We start from the raw sequence: 21,388 nt of genomic DNA, 5'->3' as shown, positions 1-21,388 counted from the left end.
ATCAAGTGTATGGGGCCTGTCAAAAGAAAATGCATTTATGAAGGAAATGTTACAATTCACTGTATAGATATTCTTTTGCCCTACAAAAATACTTCTCTAGTAAATATGCTGAAACTGTCTTTTTTAAAAAGGTTAACACTACTTAAATTTTTAATGGATGCAGGTAATTTGTTGTACAATTTCATACTCATGAACTCAGGCCTTCTAGATTGCAGGGTACCCAGACGGCACGGAACCCTCCGTATCTAATTCGTATGTACATAGTACCCATTGACTAAGGGGATACTATGCCGCTTCGTCGCTTTTCGTCAATGGATAATTTCCATGCGCGGCCTGTTGACGAAGCGCGTACGCAGCATGTGAATGTCCGCTACTAAGCACGTACGATTGGATACAAAGCGCGCAGGAACACGGCACTCTCAATCGATTAGGTCGAAATTAGATATATCGTAACTCGCACGATCGAAAAATGTATCGAACGCAACACAATCGATAGCTACCGACCGTAGCGAGAACCATGATACGAAACATTTATGAATTGTAAGTTCTCAATAGGTAAATAACACCATATCATGAATTCTAATTACCATGAAAGACTCACGACCGACAAAGTTTTTGTCGGTTGTGAGTTTTAAATGGTAATTAGAATTCATGATATAGTATTATTTACCCATTGAGAACTTACAAAACTTACTCGGCCACTTAAATAACTCTGCGAAAAATGAGATTCTCATGGCTAATTCACGCATCCCCAGGATCCAGAATTCTTAAGTGGCTCGTACTTACATGGAAACCTTGAGATGGGTATGTAAGCCCCATTTCAATCATCCGCGTCCGATTTCCTAAGTCTGAATGGAGGTGAAAATTGTAAGGAAGACGTTAAATAAGAGGTTGAGATCCATGTATGTGAATTTATTTGCAAATCAGGCGACAAATTCAATAAAAAGTTTATAATATTATCATTATCAAATAACAATATAATTAATATGAATTTTTTTTTAAGTTAACCTTCTTCTCAAAAAAGGAAATAAAAAAGAAATCACTTATACAAATAATATTTCTTTCATAAAAACATAAGAATATTCTCAAAAAAAATGTGGACTACCGTTTACACATATGTACCATTAACCAAAGGCTACCAGCATATGTCCTTCCTAAAAAGAAATAAAATGAGTAGTGAAGGTTTTCTACTAAAGTAAAACATTCAACTAAAAATTATAGCATCTGATATGGCCCTGCTATAAAGCCCTTAATTTAAGGGCTTCATAGGAGGCCATTCTTGCAGCCTTCCCTGCCTCTGTTCGACGCACTGCTTGGCGCATCCATTCGCCCATCCGACTCCTAACTTCCTGGATGCTGGGGTCAATAACTCCCTCTCCTTTTTCTTTTACTGTCACTGCAAAAAGGATAGAAGAATTTAAGAACGTATTTCGAGCCTGTTTTATCATAATGTAACATGACGAATCAAGAACTTACAACAAACAGCATGTATTAGATTCGGGAATTTGGTGGAAAATGCGGTCTTTCCATGTGACCTGCCTGTCATTGAGTACATTGTCGCCAACTCATTTGTTAACAAGGCAACTCAACAGTCATTCACGCATCTAGTGAAAGATGAGGCCCCTTGCTCCTTCCCAGCAGACCCTGGCAAAAAGGTGGAGCACCTCTTCTTCAAATAATCAATCTGGATAACAAAGCAGACAAAAATATTAATCAATATTATGGAATAAAGAATTACTAACTTTTCTAAATGTTTGGAGGAAAGTTATCTTTGCCAAGCACCACATATGTTTGGAAAACTTACCAAAAACTCCCGGTACTTCAAATCAACTTCAATGTCATGCTCCACAGCTAACAAATTCCTTTCGGAGGTTGCAGGAAGCTTGTGGAGGGACTCATATTCACTTCCATATGAAGCACCACCCTTCTGCTGCAGCACAAGATCCATTTTTACAGTGAGCGCATCAATTTTCTCGCTGAGGCTTGCATGCTCCACATTCATCTGCCCTTTCATTTTTTTAATAGCTGACACAGTATCTGAAACAAATAATGTCTTTAGTTTTCATGCATCCAAACAGGAAAAATTTGAACTGTCAATATATTTTGCCTAGCTTTCATAAAACACCAAGTACAACAGTAATAATGACAATAATAATATTTACTACGGGCATATACCCAATTTAGAACAGAACATGTAAGTACATATCTGTCAATATAACTCTAAGTAATTAATAAACTCTTAAAATTTTAATTATTACATGAGAAGAGCACTAAAATATGAATTATATTAAAACAAAAGATATTACTGAATTAGCATGAGGTCAGACAGTATAAACCTCCTCTTCATCAGCACAAACGTATGCAGTTTCTTCTGGTAATGCTGCATCATTCAGATCAACACGATCTATCAGGCGGCGACGGTGTCTTGAAGACATCTCCTGTATCAGCTTCCTCCTTTTCGCTGACATTGTCAGGGTTCAGTGAAACTTCCAGGAGCACGGGGGCCTCTCACAACAGCACTGAAGGACAAAGTTAACAGTCAACTACTATTTTCACCACTTGGATATTTTTTAAATGTGTATTGCCAGCAAAATAGCTCGTAGACTTGGTTTAAACTTGAAAAACCTTGAAACTTATAATAAAATAAGATCTTACAATTACATTTCAATCAAAATCTTACTTTTTCAAAGTAAATGTTCATTAAAGCACATTTCTATTTGGCTGGAATTTTACAATAGAGAAACTGCAGCCTATTGCAAAAATTTCAGAGTTGAGGCTGTGTGCTTTTGCAGGAACATAAAATGCAAAAAAATGTGCTGTTTTTAGCACAAGGACAATATCTGATTTGTCCTGTAGATTTAAATAGTAAGACAGCTTTTGTCTCATGGCACCACAGAATTGTCAAGACTAATTAAGTTTATTAACTATGCATGCTACTTCAGGGCAGTTATTGAATGCGAAGGATGTCTATCACTGAACTACATGCAAGCAGAGCGGGTTACCTTGGTTTCGTTTGCATGAAAAACGACATAGCAACAATTCGGGCAAAATGAAATTAGAGAAGGTCATTTCCATTTGCAACGGAATTGCTTTTAGACAAAACTAGGCAAAATGATATTTCCATAAAATTGTATAATATAAAAAAATTGCAAAACTTCTAACTGGTTTCTGTATTTGATTTGAAAACTGGCATTCTCTTTTAAAAACAAAATTAATCATTCAAATACCTTCTAATATGCTCAAAATGAACATGTGATTGAATTACTTCCAGTATACGTAAAATACATGATGTACACCAGTGTATTTTTCAATGAAAATTACATGCTGTACCAAAATGTGTATTTCCATGGCAATTACATTATGTACCAGATTGTATATTTCCATGGTAATTACATTTGTTACAATTACATACACAAGCTGCCTTCCACCTCAGTAGTTCATTAAGTGAACGTGTTTTCCTAACAAATTCACAAGGGATATGAGGTGCAATACTTACCGATCAATACAAATAGTTAAAAGCATAGCTTGGTCCCAAATGGTTGTATTAATTAAGAGTAAATTATAATCTATTTTAACACTGAATTAGACATTGCATAGCCCAAGGGCTATGAAAATCTAACCCTAGGGCCTGAGTTAATAAAATTGTTCAATGATAATTGCCAGTGAAATTTACACATCTGCTAATATTCCACTCGAATTCATCAAAATGCAAGCCAAAATTTATGCATGGTCCAGCCTCAGCTACTAAAACATACCCGCCCAGGCTCTTCAGTATTTGAAATATTGTTTTGGGATGAGCAAAAGTTTCAACGTCAATTCAGTTGGTGTATCAATCTAATAAAAATTTGAAAGTCCTGCCAAATCACCAGCATAAACATAAAGAACAATATCTCTTAAATCACATCTCAGCTATTATCATGCATGAAGACATCACTACAAGGAATTTTGGAGGCAGGAATGAAAAAAACACAGGAATAAAATACAGATATTTTATTAGTCAATCACAATAATACCTGCAATTCTCTTTTGTTACCATGAACTACTTTGGTGAAACAAATACAGTCATTCTCTTTAGAACAAAGCAAAGAACAAAGTGAATTGGCAGAAGCTATAATATCTATCTTCAATAGTTTCTCCAACGAATGTCCATTGTCACATCATCCACTTACAAAACACAAATCCACATCCACCATAAATCTTGTCACTTATACCACTGTGCCTTTCAGTCTTCTGGATCATAGCTTGGTAAATGAAGAAATGGCACCTTCCTCCAGTCTGGGCACCTTTAATTCAACACGAATAATCTCCCCATCTTCTCGTGCAAGGCCACAGATTCTTTTCTGATTTCACTCGCTGTGAAGTGAAGCTCACACACCTAAAATTAATAAATAAGAAAATACGGTGTAAATTACTTAGTCATTTCATTTCCAATGTAAGGCATTTCTGCAGGAGAAATATATATAATGACTTGGCTGGTAAATATAGGAGATAATTATATACCTCAAGTATTTATAATTAAAACTAGGGCAAAAGATAATTTGAAATGATGAAGGCCGGACACAGTTAAATTCCGGTTCATTGCACCACTCACGATAGTAAGAGAAAAACGCATATTTCCATTCACGGCGTTTCAGACACACAAATAGCACACACAAGTTTCTGACGAGACTCGAACAATTTCCCATCATTAAATGCTTTCCATGCAACTCATCAAGAGAGTATCATAGGTCTTGCGAAATGATACATAAGCTCAAATTAATTTGAAAGCAAGAATACCTTAAAATGTATGTGCTTTACCCCGTAATAAAAGGTACTACGCCAAAAATGCAATGACTCAGGTAGTTTCATTGAAAATACCCGAGTATATAACTTATGGCATAAATAATTCAAACAGCTTTTCAACTCGAAGTTACGAATGTATAGTTAAATAAGCATTTTTAACTGAGTACTGAGTTTCAGACGCATAAAACACCAAAGGGCCAGCTAAGAAAGAATATTCGATACTATAAACTTGGCTGCTAAATTATAATCCCCAGTAACACCTTCAACCACACGTTTACTGAACGAAATAATACAAAAAAGGCAACTAAAATAAAAGAATTTTCAATTGAATTGCCGCAACAATATTTTAAATCACCACTTTTGAGTATTGGAGATATCAACATCCCCAAGCCACTACTAACTAGAATGACATCCAAATAATTACAGCGTGAAAGGGTACATACCTTACTGTTTTTCGTGGAGGTTAAATTGTCTCTTCTGATCGCCCGAATCCACTTGGTCTCCAACTCGAGCTATTTTGGAAAGCTAAAAACTTGAAATTTGGGTCCACTGGAGTTTTCTTCGCATCCCGGCACCAAACACGTAAAAATTCACAAACACACGTTTCTTAAGCCCAGCGAATGAAATTCAAGAATAAAGCAATATTCACTATCCTCAGAAACTTTAATTTTCACCAACTAACACCACAAAACAAGAAAAGTGGTGAAACGTAACGTGAAGTCATTCTTTCACAATTGCAGCCGCCACAACACGACAACACCGTTTCAGAGGAAACACTACTTTGTTCAAAGATGATGATAAGTTAACTCATAAAAATCGATAATGCGCGACTAGGCAATTATTAGTTTTCAGAGTGAATGTAAATCCAAGAATATAATTTTCCTTAGCAGTGTACTATCCCACATGTTATAATTAATACTTTTGGTCGCTAATATGAGCTCACAGGTTTATGCATTATACCGGAATATACACCAGTAAATTTCTACATAGTAACGCAGTAATATAGCATTAATAATTTACAAAATGCATTGTTTAGTATTTATAAAGTTCCTTGTCAAATACATTATGCACGCGAGTTCTTGTGGTGTGTGGGTATTATATGTCATGATTTAAATGAAATAAATTTGAATTCAAACATCATCTAAACTCGGAGAATCCAAGTAGAATTTGAAAACTGAATAATAACTCTGAGCAATGTTTGAGCAATTGCTTATGGTAGCACATTCTGTCAAAACTACTATTAATAATATTTACATTACAGTCATAAACAAACACATAACGGAATTATCAATGCTTCTTTTTTCAAACTCAAAAATTATTTAACTTCTAACAACTATGAATCAACAGTGAGCAAATTAAGACAAGTTGTTATAAGAAAATGTAGCTTCTACATGATAAAATTCCCACTGCCTATGAACTCGGACCTTAATTTCCTGGCTGTTTCAGGCTGACTAGCCCTTCGAGCAGCCATAGGTTACACGATACACTAACAAGACACGACATGAAACATTGATAAAAGGGGAAATGTTATTTTCCACTGATTTCCAAAAATCAAACACTGATTTCATAAAATCCAATAACGTTGATTTATCATGATAAAATATTTCGATCCTACATTTTAATTTGAAAGAAAAAGTTGACACTTTCATGGAAATGCCCGGAACTTACCCTGATAAGCTCGGAAGTAACTGCGGTGGTCCTTGTGGCACGAACAGCCTCCAACAAGGGCAAAAGAGCACGAGGCGAACACAGTACACTTTAAGGCGAACACTTTACACGAGGCAAGAGATCGGCGAATAGTAACATGACGGCGGATCGTGGTGCGGCTATGTATGTTTCACCTCATCCGAGTTAGAAAATAGTCCCAGACAGGATATGAATCATGTACGAAGGGTATATTAGTATCCAGATACGAACAGGATACCAGTGTGTCATGTGTTAATTCATGAGTTTTTAGGAAATTAGGGCATATTTGTTACAATTTTATCAATGCATATGAATCTGCCAGCTCCCTTGAATCATTTTGATATATTTCTTTCGACATTAAAGGAAATAAAGAAACAAAACCTTTTCACTAACTTCCCAAGCGCGATTTCTAGTATCTGATGGTCAACCTTTGTCACCAGATACAAAAAATTCCTGTGCCGTCTGGGTAGTTTGGTAATTTGACAAGAATATCATTACATCTCCTGGTTTCATATGAATAGAAGCTATTGTTCCTAATAAAATTGGCAATATGCTTTTTATACAAGTTGCAGTAAGTATTTCAAGGCTTTTGAAGAAAGGGCAACAATAAGCACAATACTTTCATCTGCACATACTTCCCACAAACTTCTTTTATATGATGAACAAATCGGTAAGTAGTGAGGAAGATCCTCATATCACGATACCATATGACATCCCAGAGTAGAATAAGCAATATTATAGGGTTGTCAGAACGTACTGGCTTGCAATGTGCTTTAGTATTGAAATTTGGTAAATATTGGTTTCACTTTTTAATGCAAGTGTGCTCTATGTGCATCCCACTTCGAATTAATAATTAATACATTTCAAGAAGTTTTTTACATTCCACATTATTCAAATTATTATTTTTGCACCACAGCAGATCATTCTCCTTGAGGCTGTGCTCAACAGAAAACAAAGTCACCTTGGTTTGATCATCATTTAACTTTAGTTCATTGTCATCACACCATGTTTGCGTGCATTATATTTTTACGGGCATCAATTATCATGCTAACAATTTTACTTTTTTACGAAATGGTTACAATATCTACATACATAATAAACTTTATGATGATAAATATTAAAGAAAAGCAAAGGACCCAACACAGGCCTCTATGGTAAAACTTTTTTATTATCCAACATAGAGGAGAAATAGATAGTCCCATTTTCCAGTAGGCTACTCTGTTTTCTTTCATGAAGATATGTGTTAAGCCAATTTAATTGAACACCCATAATACTTATTGATTCACATTATTAAGTAATATGACATGAACCACAGCATCGAAGGCTTTGCATAAATCAAAAAAATATTCCCATTACCTTATTTTCACAATTCATCTCCTGTGTAACATTGCCAATGGCATTAATTAAAGCCAATCCTGTTGATTTTTCATGCTGAAAACCGCATTGATGAAGTGATAATATGTTTTGTCTATAAAGTTGGTCAATGAGCCTTTTGCAGAATATGCACTCAAATAATTTGCCAAATTGTGGTACTATAGATATGTACTGGCCTGCGGTTTTGCAGGTTATTTCTGTTACCTTTATTCTTGCATACTGGGACAGCCTTGGATGTCTTCAAGGAATCTAGAAACACACCTTCCTCCAGGGACTGATAGTAAAGGTCTTAATTATGAGGGACCCACATTCTTTAATTGTATTTCCCATAATTTCATCCAGGTCAGCAAACATTTTCTTGCCTATCCTGGTAAAATAGGAGCACAGTTCACTCTCCAAGCACAGTTAAGTACATGGGGCTACATATCTTGTAGTTTACCTGAGTAGCTCTTATTTGGGTGGAATGGACTGCCTTGTAAAGGCGCAAGAACATGCAATTAAATTCATTGGATGGCACAACTGGGTTTGTTGTAGTTTTCTCTTGATTATCAGTAACTTGGTCAAGGAGTATGACGGTGTTGGTATTGAGATCCCCCAGCTACTTTAGAATAGTGTGAGGTATTTCGAAACCTTTGGTCATTACATATTACCTTTTTGTTTTTTCAATAGATATTAAATATATTTCTTGAGGAGAGAATAATGATGTTGCAACGCATCACCTTTATTAGACTGAATTTGCATACACAACATTTTTAGCACCCTATTTATATAATTTTTAGATTTCAGTAATAACCCAATTTTTGGTGCTATCCCTCCTGGATTGCTCTGACTGCAGTGGAAAAGCTAAATCGAAGTAATACTTAAATCTATATAAATATTTGTTAAAGCTATCATTTAAAGATCTTTTACTATACATGCCTTTCAATCTTCTTGATTCAACAGGACACAAAAATAATTCGTACTATGCTCACTGAAGAACCTACATTTTCTTAGGGTTTTTGCCTAATGATGCTCCTCATGCACATGGAAAATAGATACTATAGCCGAATGATCTGATAATACTGGGTGAAATACTTAAGTAATAATATTAACTTCATTATAATCAGAAAAAACATTGACCAGACGTGTTTCTGTGTCAGCTGTGACTCTTGTTGGATTTTTTACCTATGGTTTCATATGATAGGACTGTGACATTTGCAAAAATTGTCTTTTCTCCTGCCCATCCTTCAATAAACTGCAGTTGAAGTCACCAAGTGCAACAGTTGGCCTTGACATTTGATTAGTTAAATTGTGCAACCGATTATCTAAATTTTCCAAGAAGCTGTTAAAGCAGGGTAATATGCATACTGATAAAAAAATGTAATCACTATGGGCAATAGTGTACTTTACAGCAGCATATTCAAAGAACAGTTCAGAATTTAAGTTTTTCACCAAATGTGACATGATACTAAACACTGCTGAACATTTTACACCAATAAATATGCCATTACGATGATCCTTCCAACGAAAGGAATCACCAATAACATAGCCTGGTATTGTTATGGCTATTTATTTCATCCAATGTTCACTTACTCAGATAAATTCAGGTTTCTCCATCTCTGCTAGTACTTCTAATTCAATAAGCTTACTACTAAGGCACTCAATTTTTAAAACTAGTTTTCTAAGCTCTGAACGTCACTTTGAATGATTTGAGTCAATAGACCCTAGGTTGTGGACCAGTCAAGATTCATTAGTATCAATGGTTGCATCACTATTTCCTACAAAATTTGACTTATTAACCACATTACCAAAGGCAAATCTCTCTAAACCTGTATCATCAGCCCATAAGATTACATCATACAATTTATCTAAGGTCCACCTCAATTTTAAAAGAAGCAAACATATATTAACATTGGTCATCGTGGGTCTATTTTCAATGAAATTTTAATTATCTGACATAGGATCTCATTCATTGTATTAGGATGAATATGGGCCACAGAAGAATATGATAATATAATATAGGCAAAATAGCCACTTCACTCCTCCATAAATATTTACATTTTACCACCATTATCATGCCAATAATTTCCAAACTTGGTGTCCTCATGATTTTACATCCTCTGAATTGATGGAATAGGCAACCACAAATATTTAAGCAATAATTTATTGGAAAAAAATTTGATATAAGAAAATAAATCAGTTGAATTAAAACTTTTGGGCTATGTCGCCGCGTCAGATTTTGGGTGGCCCCCCAAAATCTGACGCGGCGACATAGCCCAAAAGTTTTAATTCAACATGACGAGCACCCGCGAAAGTTTTAACGAAGAAAAAAAAAAATAAATCAGGTGTATGTAGAATTTTCCTAACAGAAATATGAATTTGTGCTTCAGCAAGCTCCTCACTCTTCTCAAATTTCTCTTGCTGCTGATTCCAATGAACTTGCTTTTACACATGAGAATTCTGGGTTGTCATTGCATCCAGTGAATAGTTTCTCTTCTTCATTTAAGATAATCAGCATGTAATTTTGTATTCTGTCTTCCCTAATTTAGACATTTCTTCCTAAATATTTCGGGCTGAAAATATCATAAATGGATGAATATTAACAAAATAAGCAGCAAGCAATTAATCCTTAACCAAAATAGCATATTTCGATTGCTTTATCATTACTCCTGCATTTACTATTTAAAAATTTAATTTCTTGCTTAATTCGGTAATTGCATCTTTATCATTTATACATTTCCTTTTCAATTACTACACATCAAGCTGAAGGCTCAGTACATTAATGATGTATATAGAATGCTGATTTACCTTATACCTTCATGATTGGCATTCCATTCCAGATTATTATTAATGCTATCATGAACTTTTTTCTCTCATGAATGTTATTTATTCGCAAGGAAATATTTTTAAACAGAACAGGGAAGGCCAGTTATATCGACTGTCCGACAGAAATGGCACTAGTAAAGGCGAAAGGGCCCTAATTGACTTAAAAGTTTTTGAGAAATATGTAACTAAAACGAAGATTTAGACTCGAGAATATTCGTGAGTTTTGAAGGATTAAAAGTTATAATGGCTGGCATTTAAATCTACCACTTATCATTAATGTATGTCAAAGAAAGAACTACTTAAGAGGAATAATAAATAAAAAACAAGCAGGTGACCATTGTGTTACCTGTAATAGATTGGCACGTTGGAACATAAAATCAACAAGTAACGTGGTTCCAAATGACATTTCGATTCCTCACTACTTAACTATCTGTCAGGGTTTATTCGCCAGTTGCTTTCTTCAGCACGCGAAACCACGTTGGTAATTTTTGTTGACACTGTAATAAAAGCAATACCGTAAAATGCTAACGAAATTGACGAATACATAATGCCTACAAATATTTCCGCGATGTTTAACGAACAATAATATATTCGCTGCATATCTATTCACCTCAATCAATCACATTTCTCTTACCTTTATTTCAATTTATCCTTTATGGACAATGATTTTCGTCATGAAAAGAAACTTCGCTGATTCAGTTGAATTTATTTCTCAAAACTATAATCGGATTTATTTTTCCTCGTGATACTGCTTCTTTCTAATATTTCCAGCAATTTTCCTGTGATCTCAAACAGTTTTCACCCACATCTAGTGAACTATTCTTTTCTATTTCCGAAAATAAACAACATTCGTTTGGCCATTTCCAGCGGTTAAGCTAGAAACAATGAAACGGCGAAAAACAAATCTCCATCCTGTCGTTGGCAACGTTGCCATGTATAACACCCACAAGCCACCCAGTCGGAAGTCTTCCAAAAGAGGTTTATAAATACCGATGTCGAGAAGTCGTCAGGAAGCCATCCGGATGGAAGACTTGTGGAAGTCTTCCATGGAAACGACTATAAATACGGCCCTAAGAAGTGAAGTGCGTGAACGGCACCTACACAATCGGGTTTAGTCTCTTGAGTTAAGCACCTTCTGACATATGAAAGTTTTGTTTTTCTAATCAGACGCGAAATAAAGCGGATGAGTCGAAATAAATATATCGAAGCGGTGAAAGAGATTAAGCGGATGGTTTACCTACTCGTGACCCACACAGAAAATAAACATCTATTAGATATCTACAGATAGATAAATAGTTATGTAAAAAGAGCGTGCTGCGCCCAGCGGGCTTCCCCCGCTCTTTTCAATGCAGGTCCACAGAGGGATAGGCGCGTTTCTAATTTTAAAATGTAGTAAAAAAAAGGCAGGGTCTTATGTACAAATTATATTGGAATGTTCATGTACAAATTGAGGTCAGAGGACAACATTGGAAGTAATTACACTATTCTCTGTTAAACGCACATGATGACTCATACTTGCGTATCAACAGGAGACTTGAATGTGGAATCAGCCGCATTTTGATAAAAGTTATTTAAATAATGCGAGATATTGTTGCAAATGAACAAATGTATCAGTTTTTGCGTCGTTAACGTCAGGAATATTTACCGATTTTTGTTTTTTATTATTTAAAAACCAATTTTAGGAAACAATTGCAATATTTAGGAAGTAAGATATGCCGTCGCATGTTCTCTGATAAATTCTGTGTATTTTGGTACCTCATTTGTAGGGTTTTTTATTGCGTATAAGTTGAGAAAAAGGTATCTATACAGAAGAAATAATATAGAGGATAGACATCTATCGTAGATATCTATTAGATATATTATTGTCAAAACAGCAGCATATCTAATAGATATCTACGGTAGATGTCTATCAGACAACTGCTTATCTTTATGTTTTATACTTATCTACATCTATAAAAAAATTCTCATGCCTATGCTTGCTGCAATTAACATTGGTGAAAAACTTGTCGCCGTTTGATCAAATGAATACTACAAATACTCTGCCGTGACAAAGTATCGAACCCTAGTCCCCCATTTGAGAGCCGGACGCGATCAACACTAGAACAAGTGATGAGAGGGCGCTATTTTGGGATTATATAACGCTTGTTAAAAATACCGCTCCGAAATTAATTAATCATAGCCAAACAAATTCAATTTCAATCACTATCAGTTCAGAGATGTGTTCCCCATTCCGAATGTCATAACAAATACGTCGTTGAAAAAGGCGGAGCAAGATACGTGGTCTCCCCTTGTCAGTTAGGGGAGGAACAAACTTATGTAATTGTCATAATTATGGTTATTAGTACTAATCATCTTAATTCTAATAGGGGAACGGCAGCAAGGGATGATCGTCTGCATACGACGATCGTCTGCATGACGGACTGCATGACGTCAGATGATTTCTGACGTCATGCAGTTGGCATCGTTCGACGCGTGGCATAATAGGGTGGTTTCCTATTATTTTTTATTGCCTAAATCGAAAGTTTATTACTCCTGGAGTACGTATTTGACGCTTTTATATTTTTAAATGACGATATCTATTTATCGCGATTAAATGAAAAGAGAAAAATTTCAAGTGCGCGAAAACGCGATGGCTAAGTATGAATGCTGGGAAAACTCCGTGTGACGTATTTCTGTTTCCCGCTGCCGTACGTGAGGTGACCTTGAGGCGAGGCTTTGAGCGCTGATACGACGTTAAGTTGCTAGCAGGTAGCAGAGTACCACGCTAGCTGGTAGCGCTTGGCTTAAATAAGGATTATTAATACCCTATCAAAAGAAGGAAACTTTCCGACCAAAGGTAATTTTAATGGCTGATTATTAAGACATGTTTCTCTGAGCTCTGTGTCCCGTGCATGCATTGGTATTCTCAGATGACATAAAACTCCTATCTACTCGTATAGAATCTTGGTCCCTGTGATATCACGAGGAGTGGAATAGTGGGCGCCAATATAGCCTTTTTCAAATGAGGTTAAAATTGACCATTGCCATTTGTCTAAACCGGTATTTCTAAAAACAAATAATTTGTTTATTACGAATACACTAGTGGTGGGTTACGAATCGCAATCAATGCCTTTCGTCCGCCATCGCTCGAATAAGGCACCAAAAAATTGTCCCTTAATCAAATGTTAAATCATTCATAGCTCATGAATCGCGTTTTAAAAGACAGTTTCGGAGATGCATCCAAAACCACCCCTCGTCAACTGCACATCTAACAGATGTCTAATAGACATCTATTAGATATACATCTATTCATAGATAAAAATAGACAATATAAAGATATAGTTGGCCTAGTCAACAGGCAGTGGCGTTACCAGGGGGTATGGGGGGTCCGGACCATGACCACCGAGAGAGAAAGCCTAGGCGCTCCGTCGTGACGTCACGAGTCGCAGGCGAACGGAGGGAGGTCCCAAAAGGTCCCAGCTCGCGCAGGGATCATGTTACGAAGACCTTAGCTTCGAAAAAAATCTCTAGTTAAACGAGAACAATAGAAATGTTTCGCGCCCCCCTTTTCTCACCCACTGACCTTTCGAACCTTTTTCGAACTGATAGGCTTTCGAAAGGAAAGCCTATCAGTTTGCTGAAAAGCTTGTCCTTCAATGTAGAGCTGAAGATGTCGGGTTGTGAGTGGCTTAATTCATTTAAAAAAATCCAGAACTTAGTGCTAGGCAGTCTTAAGGGTTGTCAACTGCTAGAGGTGAAGGTATGACTAGAGAAAGCATTAGTCACTTCTTTAAAATACTCTCAGAATTATTTCAGGAGAATGATTTTTCAGGAGAGTCATTACAGTAACTGTCATAATGTCATTTTTTCCACGATAAATTAGTGATTATAACGGCAGCAATAGAACTCGTAAATAGATTGCATGACTTGTAGTGTAGCTTACTAACCTATGTAAAACTTAATGCATGTTTCTGAATTTCTATTCTATATTCTATTTCTAACAGCATATAGTAGTATAGTTTGTTATTATACGGGACGTTTTTTGGACGGTGTGGTGTGCATGTCCAAATGCATGCTGCATGCTGGTGATTGATCACCCCCTACCGAACACCCTAGAGGTGGCTCGCAGGGTATTATGTAGCTGTGAATGTGTACATGTACGTGTTTGGGTAACAAATTCATGTTTTCCTTGAATAAATCTGACGTTATTTGAAAACTGCCGTCTAACTGCCACCACACGGCCCGGTAGGGGGTGATCAATCACCAGCATGCAGCATGCATTTGGACATGCACACCACACCGTCCAAAAAACAATAATATACTATAATATACTATAATAGTATAATAACAAACTATACTACTATATGCTGTTAGAAATAGAATATAGAATAGAAATTCAGAAACATGCATTAAGTTTTACATAGGTTAGTAAGCTACACTACAAGTCATTCAATCTATTTACGAGTTCTATTGCTGCCGTTATAATCACTAATTTATCGTGGAAAAAATGACATTATGACAGTTACTGTAATGACTCTCCTGAAAAATCATTCTCCTGAAATAATTCTGAGAGTATTTTAAAGAAGTGACTAATGCTTTCTCTAGTCATACCTTCACCTCTAGCAGTTGACAACCCTTAAGACTGCCTAGCACTAAGTTCTGGATTTTTTTAAATGAATTAAGCCACTCACAACCCGACATCTTCAGCTCTACATTGAAGGACAAGCTTTTCAGCAAACTGATAGGCTATTGATATACTAGTATCTCGATCAGGTGCAAACCCAGATTTTTCCAGGCGTTGATTATGACTGACGAGACGCTTTTTCTGCTCCATGCCAATTTAGCCAGGGAAATCAGCCAGGGAAATGGGAACACCCATTCCTAAATTCCCAAATGCAGCCACCAACAATGCCAAAAGTCACGTGACTACCTTTCAAACCTTTATATATAAGGAGAGGGCGTCGCAGTTGTTCGCATACTTCTCAATTATTGACATCCAGGCGGAGATGGAGTTCATGGCTAGTATTTCCTTGTTCTGGGAGCATATCGCTCTCGTAGGGATAGTTAATTTTCTACTAACTTTGGGAATCATTCCTAAAGCGAAGAGATGCGGATGTGGAGGCTTGCGAGCTGTGAAGTCCAAGGGCAAGGGCAGGGTTCCCACTTACAGCTGTAGGAATCCGGAGTGCCTGAAGTCGACCACCATAAAGGCGCAGACTTTCTTCGCAGGATTTCATTCCAGCATAGCCGATGTTATGGCGGTTGCTGTCGGCTGGCTGAATCGCTATCCTGCCGATGTCATTGCGAAGGAAGTACGGCTGGAAAGACACACTGTGGCAAGAATAGTTTCCAGCTTGAGGGAGCTCATTCTTGTATGGCTACAGGAGGAGAGTCGGCAGATAGGGGGCCCAGGACACATCGTAGAAATTGACGAGAGCGCCTTTGGTCGCCGGAAGTACAATCGTGGCAGGATGACCAGGACCAAGTGGGTATTGGGAGGAATTGATAGAGGAACCCGAGAAACCTTCCTTTGTCATCTTGATCGACGAGACGCTTCCACACTCAACGAGGCGATCCAAAAGTTCGTCAAGAAGGGGTCGATAATTAAGACGGATATGTGGAGGGGTTATAGTGGGCTGGCTGACTTGGGATATCACCACGACGTGGTAAACCACTCGGTCAACTTCGTTAAGCCAGGAGAAAAGTTGACCCACACCCAGAATATAGAAAATTTGTGGTCTACAATAAAGAGGGATATGAGGAGAAGGATCGGTAGAATATGCGTGGAGTCCTTTGAGACACATTTAGTGGAATATGTGTGGAGAAGTAGGCACCGTACAAAGAAGGAATTGTACGCTGATTTTTTTAGAGCGTTGACATACTTTTACCCAAATAAATAAAATATATAAGAACCTGACAAGGCTTTTAGCCGCTCATGTGTTTGACAATGCTTACATCGTCTGTGATCGTAGCTAATTGACAATGCCCTTTTCAGGGCTACCTCAGGTATTGGTTTGATTGGCTTTTATTTGAATGGTCATTCAAATTGATATTAGCGGTAGACTTGAGAGCGTACAACAGTTCTGTAGATAACTTTAATTTGGTGGTACCCAATAGTGCATTTTTAACATTCATGGCCTTTTCGCTTCCGTTCTCATCACATTTTTTACTCACCGAAGAGAGAAGAAGACTAAAGTGTCATTCCTGGTGAAAGGGGTGAAGTGATCTGAGTGTCGTTAATACATCAGATTCATTATTTCAAATAGCAACCGTACCAAATAGAGGAGAGAGTATTCTTAATTTATTAGCGACAAATATACCTCATCAGGTAATAAACGTGAGCACTGTTGAGGGAATAAGTGACCATAAGGTAGCAATAGCAAAGTTGTCTCTAAATACCATTGGAAATTTTAAAACGGAACGTACAATTTTCATTTCTTAAAATGCTTATTTTGATTGGTTTAAGAGTTATCTGAAAAATGCTTTCCTCGTGTTTCAATAATTAATGGTAAAGTTAGAGGTAGAGGGTACTTGGAAAGCTTTTATATCGCTCGTAACTTTGGGAATATATAGCTACATCCCTAGTAAAACAAAAAAGAAGGTAGCGAACCGGGATGGTATTACGCGGAAAGGAGAAATTCATTGAGGCGACAGAGAGTATGCACGGATTCATCCCCTAATGATCGCGACTTAATAATAAACTAAAAATGTACTGGTGGTTGGTCACCCCCTGCCAAAGACCCGAGAGGCTGCTCGCATGGAGTTATGCAGATGTAGAAGAATAAATCTACATCTACATAATACCCTGCGAGCCACCTCTAGGGTGTTTGGCAGGGGGTGATCAATAGCCAGCATGCAGCTAGCATTTGGACTCCCACATGCACACCGCACCGTCCAAAAAACGTCCCGTATAATAACAAACTATAATACTATATGCTGTTAGAAAAAATAATTGAATTAAGAAACATGCATTAAGTTTTACATAGGTTAGTAGGCTACACTACAAGTCATGCAATCTATTTACGAGTTCTATTGCTGCCGTTATAATCTCTAATTGATCGTGGAAAATATGACATTCGGAATCTGTCTGTTCTACAATCTATCTCTCTTATTTTATTTATATGAACTGATCTTCCGTAGTATGTTGGCGTCCGCAAGATTAATATTACGTAAGTAAATAAAGTAGTGCATGTCGGTGAAAACTCACACCCTGCCACACTAATATTTCTATGACCGTAAGTCATAACTAAAACCGTACTTCATAAGTAAGAGAAATGATCCATATGGCATCCATAATTTGGGAGGAGTGGAGTAAATATTAAAGGTCTGTCCGGAAAAAACGGGAAGTTTCCACAAATTTCATTTTTTCGCAGGAGAATAGATGGCAACAGTTCACTTTTTATGAATTTTTATTTAGTTTTTCATATAAAAGCAAAGTATAAAATCAATCTGTCGAGTAAAAGTCACGGAAATCCGTTGCACTGAAGATAGGGGTGAATTAACGAACAAACTGACAGCAGTCCAAGCATGTTACGATGCGTGCTAGTTAAAGTTAAAATTGAAAAATTGCGCAGTGGTGAATTCTTGAAAATAACGTACCCGCAACGAAGATATTTCATTCAAGGTACAAAATTTGAGACTGTAGACTCCAAAAGATAAAGGAGTTAGACTCAATAATGATGTATGGTGGAGTAAACATATTCGGGAAATGACAGGTCAAGATAATCGTAACTAATCGTAGTCCCCCATTTTTAGTTAGTTTATACTTTAGTTAGACCCCATTCGGAATACATCTACATGTATTTGATACCCCGCGAGCCACCACTAGGCTGTTTAGCAGGGGGTGATCAATAACGACCAATGTTGTCATCCTCATGAAATAGGCTTTAAGCATAGAAGTTAGAACGCGTAGAGAGAGGAGCTGCCAGGTCCTTAGTGTAACTAACCTCTTAGAACAACTCGAAAGAAATCTTTGTCTGACCGTTGACTGGCAACTAGATTAAACCTGATATGTTAATCCAAGGGCAGTTTATTTTCCGACGAAGGTAGCCAGAAGGTAGCCTCTTGCTTACTGGATGCTGGTGATTGATCATCCCCTGCCAAACACCTCTATAGGAGGCCTGCAGAGTAATATGTAGCGGTAGATATTGGCTTCATTCTGTTGTCTCCCTAGGCCATAGAAGAGCCTCGAAAATAGCTTCAATGATATAATTCTACTTTAACTACGAATGAATGTGCACGTATAAAAATGATGTAGATTATATGCTTTCATTTATCCATTGCTCCATTGGAGAGCGCGCTGGTGGGGATTCTTTTACTTGCTGCATGCTGGTGGTTGGACACCCCCTGCCAAAGACCCGAGAGGCTGCTCGCATGGAGTTATGCAGATGTAGAAGAATAAATAAAGTAGTGCAGGTCGGTGAAAACTCACACCCTGCCAAACACTAATATTTCTATGACCGTGCGGTGTGCATGTGGCGGTCCTGTTGCATGCTGCATGTTGGTGATTTGTCACCATCTGCCAAACACCCTAGAGGTATTATGTAGATGGCGATTACAGGCTTTTCTTTTTCCATGCGCTTGTGGTGATCTTGGTGATTGGACACCCCGTGGCAGACACCCTTGACTCGCATGGAGTTATGTAGATACAGAAGATTAAATGAAGAAGTGAAGGTCAGCGAAAGGTCACACCCTGCCAAACACCTTTGAGGAACCTCGTCAACAGAATTCTTGAAACACGTGGACAATCTAAAAATTGGGGTGGGGGAGAAAAAGGAGCTTTTCGCGTTCCCCCCTCCACTCACAAAATTTCGGCGTTGCCAATTCAGCGGAGGCAATGGGCGTCAATTTGATCACTTTTCGTAAAATCCTTATTTCTCATCGTAGAACCTCGATCAAAAGACGCATTTAATCGCTCAACGGCAATGAGTATGATAGGTGTAATTGTTTACCTCCAAGTACTGGCATTAGTAAAGTAAAAAATGTACTACGAAAGGTCATATCGGCAGCGGTTACCTCATACTGTGACGGCGAGGACCGCGAGGACCCGGATTATAGCTGAGAGCCCGAGAAAGGGTTCGAAAAAGGTTCGCCCTTCCGTCCAGTATACCTGACCATTTCTTGGCCCCAGAAAACTACCACTAACCTAATAAACCTTTATAAAACATGATACCTGCCAATTCTGCCGCTAGAGTTACGAGGGCATTCAGCCGAATAATGGTGGGTGCCGCCTGAGTTGGTGACGGAGTTTTGTTGGAGTACAATCTATAGGACTCTGGGCAGTAGTTGCCGAAACCAAGGAGTTTTCCTTGAATAGGCTTTCACGGTGTGGTGAGGATTCAGCAGACAGGTTTTCGGGGTTACTATTGCGTAGATTCATCTTTGAAGACAACAGTTCCACCGGCATTGACCTGAAGAAGCCTGCTGCAATGCTGGCAAAACTGTCCTCTCCAGAGATGAATCTATGCGGTAGTAACCCGCAAAACTTGTCTACTGAAACCAAGGAGTTTTGTCTGGATGGGGAGCAAAGATCAGTTTGCTGTCCCCTTCCCCAGACCCCCTTTCCCCCCACCTCTACGTTTTGAAGTGGCTCGCCATCATCTGATACATCAAATACAGAGAATAAATAGATAGTTGCACAATATTTTTACTATTTTTACTCAGCACATCACCCTTTTGGAGTTCTTAGAGTTCGTAGCTTTAGTTCTGTTAGGAAACACCTTTGAGATGTTGGAGTTCTCTCCTTAGCATGACTCCTGGACTGAGCCCCCACAGACTTCCGTCCCACTATAAGGGTCTGTAAGGAGTGTTTTGGCTGGACATTCGTTAACCCTTTCGCTTCAAACGTCAGGTGGAGCCAACGGGCATTTTCATGCACAGAAGACCTGACGTCAGGAATGGCATTTGCGGATGTTTCAATGCAGATGACAGGATGTCTGCTTTAGCTGACGCAAGGGAAGGGAAGTGACTGCTGATGCAGCAATTGTCAGATGCATTCAGGCCCAGCCTGAGACCCAGCTTAGCGAGACCTTAGGGCCACTCCTCGGCAATTAAGCACAACCCTCCTACTCATTTATGACCATCCTCACCACAGGAATCCGTTGCGAAATGAATATATTGCCAGTAGATTTTTCAATTATATATTTTGTTACATACTACAATTTTTTTATACTTTGAAATGAATTCTTCCTTTTGGTCTGTGCACGAGCAATTTTTAAATAAAATTTTAGGGCTGAAAATAATGGACTTCAGACTTATTACCTTGCACTCACTAATTTTGTTGTTATTAAAGCTAGAAACCCAGCTAAAATTCCACAATCCTTAAAAAAGTCGGAACTTCTTTTACAAGAGTGAATTGTTGAATATCAAGTACAATACTTGTTTGAAAAATACACTCATATAAGGCAATAAGTTGAATTCCTGCTATGATAGGGTTTGAGGGTCTAGTCCTGTAACCGATGTAAGGGACTGGCACCCTTATCCAAACCCCAATTGAGACCCACAGGCCGGGTATCTGTATCCTAATTGGATTCAAGGAGGAGCTTCTGGGGCCCGCTATGGCAGAAACCTATCCGGATGGTTTGACGTGGAAATTTTTGAGGACTGGTTTTTTAATACATGCTTATCTAAGATGACAAACCTTCCAGGTGTGAAGGTGTTACTTGGGGACAATTTGTCAAGCCATTTATCTATTGAAGTTTTAAAATTATGCTACGAGTTCAACATTCGGTTTGTCCTTCTTCCTGCAAACTCAGCTCATTTG

General features: G+C 37.8%; 1 protein-coding gene and 1 long non-coding RNA gene across 3 annotated transcripts; both read right to left on the bottom strand.

The window, feature by feature from the left end:
* Positions 1–1,189: 1,189 nt before the first annotated feature.
* On the bottom strand, positions 1,190–2,122 carry LOC124159654. Of its 2 annotated transcripts, XR_006865007.1 has the most exons (3): positions 1,805–2,122; positions 1,477–1,684; positions 1,190–1,396 (listed from the first exon to the last, which is right to left on the bottom strand). XR_006865007.1 is itself a non-coding variant. In XM_046535564.1 (2 exons), exons 1-2 carry the CDS (start codon positions 2,012–2,014, stop codon positions 1,586–1,588), a joined length of 309 nt encoding a protein of 102 aa, XP_046391520.1. In that variant the 5' UTR covers positions 2,015–2,122; the 3' UTR covers positions 1,190–1,585. The 2 variants fall into 2 exon arrangements, 1 of the variants encoding a protein (XP_046391520.1); XM_046535564.1 differs by having other exon boundaries at positions 1,190–1,684.
* A 1,853-nt stretch (positions 2,123–3,975) lies between these two features.
* LOC124159634 lies at positions 3,976–5,370 on the bottom strand. The gene is made up of 2 exons (XR_006864989.1): positions 5,226–5,370; positions 3,976–4,375 (listed from the first exon to the last, which is right to left on the bottom strand). It is a non-coding gene; the product is annotated as an uncharacterized LOC124159634 (long non-coding RNA).
* Positions 5,371–21,388: the final 16,018 nt, after the last annotated feature.

This window comes from Ischnura elegans, chromosome 5 (assembly GCF_921293095.1).
Source record: "Ischnura elegans chromosome 5, ioIscEleg1.1, whole genome shotgun sequence".
NCBI lineage: Eukaryota > Metazoa > Arthropoda > Insecta > Odonata > Coenagrionidae > Ischnura > Ischnura elegans.
This window is presented reverse-complemented; position numbering and strand designations above follow the sequence as displayed.

Coding starts and splice junctions, on each gene's coding strand:
- LOC124159654 (XM_046535564.1), bottom strand. CDS start 2,014: ATGAAAGGGCAGATGAATGTGGAGCATGCAAGCCTCAGCGAGAAAATT. Junction 1,685..1,804: donor TGAAGTACCGGGAGTTTTTG/GTAAGTTTTCCA, acceptor TTTGTTATCCAG/ATTGATTATTTGAAGAAGAG.